At 55.6% G+C, this 10,408-nt stretch overlaps 1 protein-coding gene across 1 annotated transcript; it reads left to right on the forward strand.

The window, feature by feature from the left end:
- The first annotated feature begins 277 nt into the window (after positions 1-277).
- LOC128825859 (interleukin-8-like) lies at positions 278-2,468 on the forward strand. The gene is made up of 3 exons (XM_054008696.1): positions 278-350; positions 1,121-1,238; positions 2,330-2,468. Exons 1-3 carry the CDS (start codon positions 278-280, stop codon positions 2,466-2,468), a joined length of 330 nt encoding a protein of 109 aa, XP_053864671.1.
- Positions 2,469-10,408: the final 7,940 nt, after the last annotated feature.

The following is a 10,408-nucleotide window of genomic DNA, read 5'->3' on the forward strand; positions in this document are numbered from 1 at the left end:
ATCAGCAAGAGACTTTCCAGCCTCAGTTCTGTCCCCTCTGGCCACCGGTACATGTGTGAGGGAGACGTAGATTCCATTCCTTCATTAGCATTTATTAATAACTATTCCTCTCCATCCCCGTCCCCACCTCCACGCACACGCCAACGCAGCCATGGAAATCCCTGCCGAGGGCTATAAAATACAGAGGCAGGCGACGGGGAAGCCAGACCATTCTCGGCCACCCACTGTAGAGCAACCTGCCTCTGCTGGAGCCGGAGCCAAGAGAGCCTGCCTGGAAATGAAGCTCACCTCCTCAGCCCTGGTAACGCTGCTCCTTGCCGCTCTCTGGACTGAAGCCCACGGCGATTCCTGTAAGTACGGGGTCCGCCCCTTCCCTTACTCTACAGAGCCCTGCCTTGCCAGCTCCTCCGGCCCAGGCATTTCCAGCCCCCAGGGTTAGGTCCCTGGAGCTTTGGAAGGGCAGTGGGTGAAGCAGAGGAAGGAGGGGGTGTGGGTGGGCCCTGCACTGGGACTCAGGAGAGCTGGGTACAAGTCCAGTCTCCGTCACTGAGGCTGATTTCCAAAGCTGCCTGAGGGGTTTGGCTGCCCAGGTCCCACTGAAATGCACCAAAATCCCCTAGGAAGCTTTGGAAATCTGAGCCGGACCCTTCCTGGGCCTCAGGTTCCATCTGTAAAATGGGGATAAGGCTTTGTGATCTGGAGGCCGAGAGCTGCCAGCTCCAGAGCTCAGATATCAATAGCCCTTTATCCCAGGCTCTGAAAGGCATTCACCAGCATCGCTGAATTAACCCTCGCCAGCCCCCGGCGGGAGTGTCAGTACCGTTATCCCCATGCTGCTGGCAGGGAAACCGAGGCACAGAGCCGCAAAGTGACAACCCAAATCACTCAGTGGCAGAATGGAGAATTGTCCATTTCTTGTGTCAGTGGAGGGCAGAACAACAACAATTAACCCGATTGTGGAGGGGCCGTGGCAGCACCCAAGAATTCCCTCCTGCCCCCAGAAAGGGGGGGGTTGGCTGCTAATGAGCACAGAACTAGTCAGTGTACGAAATTCTCTCCAGTCAGCTCGTCCTTGTTACTGAGGGAAGGAGAACTAATTCCCTTTCTCTTCTTTTCCCAGTCATCAGCCAGAGCAACACATGCTGCATGAAAGATAATTTTGTTCCCCGAAGAATTTCTCCAAAACACATCAAAAGTTGCAGACCCACAGGTCCGAACTGCTCCCGCCAGGCCGTGATGTGAGTATCCCGGGTTGCCCCCCACACGGGGTCGATGTGTCTGTTTCATCTTGTGTCCATAGCGCTGCCAAATACAGTCAAACAAAATGCCACCAAAGATTGTTTCCCTTTTATATGCAAACCCAGTCATTTGCTCTCCCACTCCGAGGTCTTTACCACCTCTGCTACTTTGTAGCCGAGCGTCAGTATCAGCGGTTGTAATGACTCCGTCCTCTAATGCTGAAATTCCAGGACTAAATATTCTGCGGTACTTTTACAAACACGGAGCCAAGTGTTGTATATAATCAAACGTCTCCCTACAGGACCAAAGTGCATTGTGGGACGGGATAGCTTTGTGTTTTTATGGTGCCCCTGAACTGCCTGTGTTGCAAATGCTGAAATAAACAAACAAGGGGGTCTCGCGGCCGTTAGCCTGACTCCATGGGGCTCCGTTACAGAAGGCAAATGGAAAGGGACAGTCACGCCCTTGCTAAGGGGCAGGTGTCACTGGGTGGCGATGCTGGCAGATGCTAGAGCCTGGCTAACTGAGGTTCGGGGGCTGTAGGAGTCAGAGATGCCCTAGAACAGCATGTGCTCCCCCAGCTCGGGGCTAGCAGGGAGCCCAGCTCGGCAGGGTCAAGGTGCACAGGCCGAGGTCTGTGGGGGCTCTGGTTACAGTAGGGGAGGGGGGCTGTAGCTCAGGAGTGGGGGGCGTTGGCAGAGCTGGGGGGTGGGGGATAGGCAGCCTAGGACAGCAGTGTGTTGCCCAAGCAGCCGGGGGATCCTATTCCAAGGTGGCAGCGCGGCAGGCCATGGTCATGGTGTATTGACTGGTCTGCGTGGGGAGGCCACAGATTGCAATGGGATAAGATGTAGCAGGTCCGATTGAGGTGTGTTGTCAAAGCTGGGGGAGGCAAGTGCCCACAGCAGCAGCCCCAGAGCCCAGACAGCTCTGTCAGCCTCCTGCGTTCAAGAGACCCGATTTCACTGCAGAACCAGACCGTTCCCAGTGCTCTCAGTCACTGCCCTGCTGCGTGAGCTGTGATCAGTCTGGGTGTCCCTTTGCATTTGCTAAGGGAGCCGGGCTCATCTCGCTCTCTCTCTCTTCACAGAGTGACGCTCACACAGGGGAAGGAAGTCTGTGTTGATCCCAGTAAGATACGGTTGGCCACATGTAAAGGAAAGCAAGAAAAACCACTTGAAGACACCCAGACTGCACAGCTGAGACAAGAGAAGCTGGACACAGTGTAACGCCCACCGTTATTTATATGGACTGATGTGTATCAGTGCACGGTTTTGAGAGGCTATTTTTCTAGCCCTGTTTATTTAAGGAGAACCCCTCCCATTCCCTCCATCCCTTCTGTGTCCCTTGTCCCCCAGTGGCCCCCTGCCAACACTACTGTCATTCTTTGAAGATACAATAAAGTCCAGTGTTTTCTAACATGACCCAGTGCTTCTGCTTCTGTGAGTAGGAAATCTCGCCCCCCCCATTTCCTGGACAAGGCTGGGCCATGTCAGTATGTTGTCACTATGGAGACCCACAGATGGTCCATGGTGTCAGTATGGGGACCCAAAGATGGGCCAAGTGTCTATGGTGTCACTGTGGAGACCAAGGATGGGACATGTTGCCATAGTGTCACTATGGAGACCAAGGATGGGCCATGCCACCATGGTGTGTCTACAGAAAGAATTCCCCCCACTTACATTTGGCTGAAGCTGGAATAGGATCCCAATCATAGACCTGATTGGGGGGGTGAGTTCTCCCTTCCCAGCTCTGAGCCCAGGACCCAGCCTTCCTGCTGTGGCCAGAGGCTGCTCTGGCAGAGGAAGGGAAAGAACATCTCAGATTTGGGAAGCAGCTCTGGGGCAGGGTCGGGAAGGCTGAAATGTCTGGTCCCATCAGTCATTGAACAAGCCCAGCTCCCCCTGCCAGAGCTTGGTTGCCGGCTGTGAGATGCCATAGGTAGGAGGGGAAAGGAGCAGAATCTGGGGAGACAGGGATTGGAGAAGAAGGTTTCAGGGACAGGCTGTATGGCAGGAGAAGAAAGATCACACACTCCCTTACAGAACCTGTAACTGAACCCAAGAGTCCTGAGTCACACCATCCCTCTGCCCTCAGCAAATAGTTGTGAAACCCACTGGCAACATGTATGTCTCCATCCCCCTCTAGCACCAGGTCCTCATGGAAGATAACAGTCTTCTACTGCTACCAGTCACTCCATTACCTCAAGTGGTAGAGGTCTGTGCTGTGGATCTAATGATACCCAGCAGTGGAGCCATGGTGGCGTGGCAGTGGCAGGGGTGAGCCGCGCAGGGGATTACCGAAGGTCCCAGGCGGGATTGTACTTGTCTGGCTAGGGCTGCTGTGTTTGACGTGCCAGCTCAGATATGTCTAGACGTGCTGCAATCGCCCCTCCCGATTGCTGTGTAGACAGACCCTGAAACACTCCAGCTCTCACTCTCTGATGCCATTCCTGCCAGCCAAACTCCCCCAGACCCTCGAACTCCCCCTCCCCCTGAGCCCGGGCAGCTACCGCATTTAGCTCTCTCCTTTCTGATCTCTCAGGCGATTGTTTCTCTGGCCTCCCAGGGCAACTAGCAAAAATCCATGAACCACCAGCTGCAGCCCCAGGAACATCAGCGGCCTCTCTCCGCTCCCGGCAATGGGACAAATTGTCAGAGCCCCACGGACTTGGGGAGTTCCCTGAGCTTGGTCCTCTGTTCACACCCTGCCGTCTACACCCACACAAACACACCTTCCCCCTTGTTCTTCACACTAAGACCTTGTCTTGTCTCCAGGGCTTCCCTGGGGTCCTTCCATGTTGCCTGGTAAATGTCTTTATTGGCCTAGCAAAGCGAGACCCGACACTCGGTGTGTCTCGCCTTGTCTGGCCGGCTGTACGGCGATAACTTTTGAACACTGAGCAATTTCAAATTTTTAAAATTCAGTGGAGAGCAGTGAGGGGGTGGGGAGCCCAGTTCCTCCTGTTTACTCATCGGTCAGCTCCTCAGGGCCCCATGGACCGTTGGATTTCATAGCGCTGCTGCTGAGCTGGGCAGTGAAGCTCTACACATGATCACAGATGGTTTCTTCCACAGGACCCTGCCTCATTCAGTGCACAGTTTGGACACACAAGGGACCTGTGTCCCAAGGTCCTCTGAAGCCAAGTGGCAGAGAGCTCAGGTGTGTAGAGAGAGACAGAGATCTCCTGGGTTCACCAGTCAACTGAAATGCCATGTACGGTGCCTAAGGAAAGCCTGTGTCACATGACTGTCATCATTGTGCAATGTATGTACGGAAAATGTGTGATGAGTTGTGCATATATGCCGGCAATTATGTTCTTGTCGTTAGAGGCAGGTCCCACAAAGGTAGCATGTCTTGAGACAGGAGATGGGAGACACTTCTCTCCCTGCTGGACTACTGAGTAGTGTGTGTCTTACAATCGAAGTCTACTCGCATACTGAGTGAAGTGCTAATGACTGAGCGTGGTAAGTGTATGGAAGGGATGCTGTGCTGAGATTGCCGGCAATGGCATCTGGCCCATCTGCGACTGCTACCAGCAAATATCTCCAATGTCCGGTGATGGGACACTAGATGGGGAGGGCTCCGAGTTACTACAGAGAATTCTTTCCCAGGTGTCTGACTGGTGGATCTCGCCCACATGCTACAGGTCTAACTGATCACTGGATTTGGGATTGGGAAGGAATTTTGCCCCAGGTCAGATTGACAGAGACCTTGACGGTTTTTCGCCTTCCTCTGCAGCATGGGACACGGGTCACTTGCAAGTTTAAACTAGTGTGAATGGTGGATTCTCTGTACCTTGAAGTCTTTAAATCACAATTTGAGGACTTCAGTGACTCAGCCAGAGGTTAGGGGTCTATTACAGGAGTGGGTGGGGGAGGTTCTGTGGCCTGCAATTGTGCAGGAGGTCAGAGTAGATGATCAGGATGGTCCCTTCTGGCCTTGAAACCTATGAGTCTATGAGCTTGTGGTGACTTCAGAAGGAAACTAACGGGAAGAGGTAAACAGTAAGGAGGGGAACCCTATTTTGAGATGAAGATCGAAGGTCTAGTCTGGCATAAATGGGGGTACACCGGGCCGCCGTCCCTCTTTGAAGACAAGCTACAAAGGGGGCTTGATCTTACAAAAGACGGATCTCAGCTGCCCTGGCTGAAGATGCCAGGTAAAGGACTTGGGTAAGCTCAGTGGTAGGAGACAGCGGAATGTCCTGGGAGTTAAGTTTAGGCTCCAGAAAGCATGTTATGAATTTGTTTTATATGTAACTGTTTGTTTCCCTTATTCTTATGTTCTATTATTTGAATCTTTATTCTTTGATAACAAACATCCTTGTTTTCACTGTAGATAGTGCTGTGCTAAGCAGAGTGGTGATTCTGAGTTAACACTAGTGAGCTGGTGTGAACTTGGGAATAGTGAAGCTAGGAGCTCAGTGTTCAGTGGACAGGGCTGGGTGCTGCAGGGGGATGCTTGGGGGGGCTCAGAGGTCAGTTGTGCCTAATGCTAACCTGTCCAGAGATAGCGGGGCCTGCGGAGGCCTGGCTGGCAGTGCTTGTGCTGCCAGAGGCTGGTGGGGTCAGGGAGCGGACCCCAGCCTGCACAGACAGGAGCACTTCACACCCAGGGCAGGTGGTGGCGAGGTGCCTCACAACGCTTGGTACCCGGGAATCGTCACGGGGCCCCAGATCCCTGCAGTTCTGACCCTGGCATAAAACCAGAGGCCTCTGCATGCTCATATAACGGGGGGTGGGAGGGTCCTTGGTCTGCTCCCGCTGTCGCTGCTGTGAAGCAGGGCTGGGTGGGGGAGAGCCCGGCCCAGGGGGCAGAATCCTGCTCTCCGTTACACCACAGGGAATCCAGAGTCGCTGCTCTGAAGCCCGCGGGGTGGCCCTGGATTTACTTTGGCCACTGAGAGCAGAGGGCCAGATCCTTGCTGGTGAAAACAGACAAAGGCTCCTGACGCCAATGGCGCTGCGACCATGAGCTACGGCAGCCCATCCTGGATCTTTTCTCCCCCTCACCAGCGCTCCCCGGCCTCAGAGCTCCCCTTTGTGAATGGCCTTCGGCTGGAGGCTGTGGGGGCTCGGACACCCCTGCTCCAAACCCCGCTGTGTGCTGGGAGGGCCTGGCAAGGAGAATGGGACCATTCCCATCCTTCCCGAACCAGAGCCGGCTCATTCCCCCTGCCACCCCGACCGTACGCAAACCAGCAGCGTCACGCAGCCCACCAGCAGGGCCTTTGGGGGCCCACCCCGCTGTCCGGCTCCCTCAGGGCTCTCCACATCTCCTCAGGGCAAGAGGCTGGCTGTGTCTGTGCCCTTCTGACAGCTTCATCCTGCTGCCAGGCCCTGGCTTGGGGTCTGTTCAGGGGCCCCCCTGCCTCGCTCTCCCCTGGGCACAACCCGGGCTGTGGGGGCTGGCTGGCTCTCAAGAGGTCGTGGGCGCTGACTGACTGTGTCCGGTGGGACACGCAGTCCTCAGCACTCACTCAGCCAGCTCCTAGGGGTTACACTTGAGTCTCCTTTGTGGGGGGGAGCTTGATTGACATGGGTGCAGGCAAGAGGGGGCTCAAGTCCCGAGAACGAGGCTCAGAGAGAGGGAACGGAGCAGGGATGGAGACAGAGACATGGATGGGGAGGCAGCAAACCAGTACTAGACAGAAAGGGAACGGATTAATGAGGAGGACACAGGGAAAGGAAATGATCCAAGCCGCTGGAGCCGATGCAGCTGCATTGATGACAGGCTTCTTCCAAGCTTCAGCCATGTCCCAGATCTGAAAACCCCTGGACTTTCCTGCTGCTCCTCCGGGGCCACACAGGCCAAGGACGACGATGTATCAAACCAGCTTTGCGACAATGTGCCACGGGGTCCCAGGGCCAGCGCAGCTGCCTGGCAGGGGAGAGCCTGTAGCTGCCAGACCAAATCCACTTACAGCCCTGAGAGCATTGGGACAAGGGGACACGCGGAAGGATCCCAACATCTGAGCGCCTAGAAATGCCCAGTGAAGGCATCAAACAACTTAAACTCTTCTCTCCTGACAATGCCAGCCTCCCACCTGCCCTTTGCTGTTCTCTTCACACCAGCCCATCAGCCGGGTCACTCTGGACACAAGGGCGGTTTCTAGGGCTTGGAGAATGGGTAGGAAATCGGGGAGTGTGCAGGGCTCTCTGGGTGGGGCCCTGTCACAGGCTCTCCCACTTTTGTGCCTGCACCGTGTGTTTAGGCTGGTTTAATAAAGAGTGTTCACTCCCTCTTTTGTTGAATCACCTCAGTGTCTTTATCTACAGTGCTTGTGCAGTTCCCAGATCCCCCAATAGTTAGTGCCCCACAGACCCTCCCCAGCGTCTTCTGGCCCTTGAGGCTTCCTTGTTGGCAAGGAGACAGAGATACTGCCCTCCTCTCTCCTCCCAGACTAGCCTCCCCACCGAGGTTTGCCCAGGGCTTTTATAGCCCTCTCCTGCCCCAGCCCGGCTGTCACTACTTAGCCCAGCATGTTCGGCTGAGCCAGCCCTCGTTAGGGCTTGCAGCTGGGCTCCCTGCTGAGTACCTGCATCTCTACACCTGGCCTACGGGCCAGAGAGCAGGCTGTAGCCAGCATTTTGGCAGGGCTTTAAAGGGGTTTTACCCCTGCCCTGCCACAGGCCCATGTGACCTCTGTGTTTGTGCAGTGCCCGGCACGCCTGCGGGCACTACGCAGAGAGTAATGGCGAGCAATGCTAATAATGCTGGGGCAGGGAGGATGGCCACCGCCCCCCGGCCAGTGCAGGGTTTAAAGGCTGCACTGGTGGCGGAGGTGATCTTCCCTTGGAGACAGCTCTGCACTCGGAAAGCCTGCAGGCTGTGGACATTGGAACAAGCCCCTAAGCACTGGAGCCCCGAGAGCATCTTATTCCCCATTTGGGCCACACAGCCGGGGCTCTGGTTCAGAGTACAGCCCTTCGTCACCACTCCGACCTTGGCTCTTCCCATGTCAGTGCTACTGGGCCAGCTCCATGGGCTCCCAGGACCCCTTTGAGCCAACCCGGCAGCTCAAAAGAGACTTAGGGTACGTCTACACTGCAATCAGTGCCAGGCCTGTGCCAGCAACCTTGGCTCGCCGGGCTCAGTAAAGGGGCTGTTTAATTGCAGGGTAGGTATTCCAGTTTGGACTGCAGCCCGAGCTCTGGGACCCTCCCACCTTGTACGGTCCTCGAGCCCGGGTTCCAGCCTGAACCCGGATGTCTACACTGCAATTAAAGAGCCCCGCAGCCCAAGTCCGCTGCCGCAGGCCAGCCGGGGTTTTCTAATTGCAATGTAAACATACCCTCAGCGTTTCCCCATCTGTAAAAGGGGATAATGCTACTGACCTCCTCTGTAAAGCACTTTGACACATCACTGCATCAGAGCCAGGCGTTACTGATAATAAGGCAGTACCTGTGGGGGACGTACCCTCCGGCTGCTCTAACGTGCTGGGGACGGTTCAGTTGCTGGGCAGCTCCAGAACTGGTAGCTTTTTTTCCTTTGCTTGTTTTCAGATCACAATAACATTCTGGGCAGTTATTTTCCTCCTCAGTCCCTGATATCTCCTCTCAACCGTAAGACTTTGTCTGGGAATTAGGAAATGTCTGAAAATCGCTTATTCTGGGGTTTGTTGATAACCTCCACGAAGTGCAAAGCATCATTGTAATATCGGTGTGTATCTCATTCTGTGCCTTTATTACTGGGGACATGTGACTCAAACGGGATTGGCTGATGAATGCATCACAAGGTATTTTTTTAATCCGGTAACGAAGGGATTAATTCTCCGGCAGCAGAACTGGCTGCTGGGGAGAGACAGGGAAAAGGTGGGAAGAGAAACCCAGTGCATGAAAAGGATTCCTGATCCATGTCCTATCCCCTGCCTTTGCCTTCACTTTCCGACAGTCTGGCTTGTAATAATCAACAGTCTGATCTCCGCCTTGGAGAAATGGAAATGACCAGTCCAGTCATTTCATCTGCTAACCCTCAAGCTTGGGGCTGTTCCGGGGGGATTAGCCAGGGGGCCTGTTCCCAGATGTTGAGGGGAGGCCTTGCCCCGACTCCAGGGAGAGCTGGCCCTGGCCCTCGCTGGGCGGAGCAAGGAGGGTGTTTTATGGAAGTCAGCTAGTGCCAATCAGTATCATCATCACAGCTGCCGCCACCACGGCCAGACACCAGAATTCACCATCACCGCCGTGCCATCCTTAGCCTGACGCTGGGCAAACCAGAAAAGGGAACCAGACCCATGGCTGAGCCAACAACAACTCCTGGAGTGTGAGCGTCACAGTCCCGTCTTCCCCTGTCCCACGGCGCACGTCCTCCCCACTCCGTTCGCTCTCGTTCCTGACCTTCCTGGCTTCTGTTCACAGTCTCGTCTTCTCCTGTCCCACGGCGCACGTCCTCCCCACTCCGTTCGCTCTCGTTCCTGACCTTCCTGGCTTCTGTTCACAGTCTCGTCTTCTCCTGTCCCACGGCGCACGTCCTTCCCACTCCGTTTGCTCTTGTTCCTGACCTTCCTGGCTTCTGTCAAAGCAAGGCTGAAACCAGGCCGGGATTAAAAAACATTGGGCCCTCTGCACTGTGGAAATGGGGCACCCCCACCATCTGTAAACTAAACAGCAAAGCGCCCCTGCCCCCTATATGCCCCATCCAGACCCCTGAATGCCCCTCCCAGGTTACACGTACCCCTCCCCACATGACCCCAGAATGCCGCTTTCTCCCCACCCCAGACCCAGACCCCCAAATGCCCATCCCACCCCATATATACCCCACCAACCCTCCACCAGCCCCACTTATCCTGACTGCCCCCCCACATACCCCAGCTGCCCTGACATACAGCCCTCTCAAGGCCACCCTCAATGCCTCAACCCCACTGGCCATAACCCCTCTCCCCCACTGCCCCCCAGTGCTCCCCACTCACCCCAGAGCCCACCACCTTCCTGGCCCTCCCCCCCCCGTCTCATCGCTTTGGCCCCATCCTGGGCTAAAGCGACTCCTCCTGATCCCAGCCACCCAGCTCCACTGCCTGCGCACTCCCGTAGCCCCACGCTGCTCAGCCACCCCTCACCTGCCCCTTGTCATGACCAAGGGGTGGCCGGCCAAACTGGAGCAAATGGCGGTGCAGTTCTGCGCAGTTGTCTTTTTTCCTGGTGATTGGGGGTCCCCCTGAGACGAGGGC

Source organism: Malaclemys terrapin, chromosome 18 (genome assembly GCF_027887155.1).
Source record: "Malaclemys terrapin pileata isolate rMalTer1 chromosome 18, rMalTer1.hap1, whole genome shotgun sequence".
In the NCBI taxonomy this organism is placed as follows: domain Eukaryota; kingdom Metazoa; phylum Chordata; order Testudines; family Emydidae; genus Malaclemys; species Malaclemys terrapin.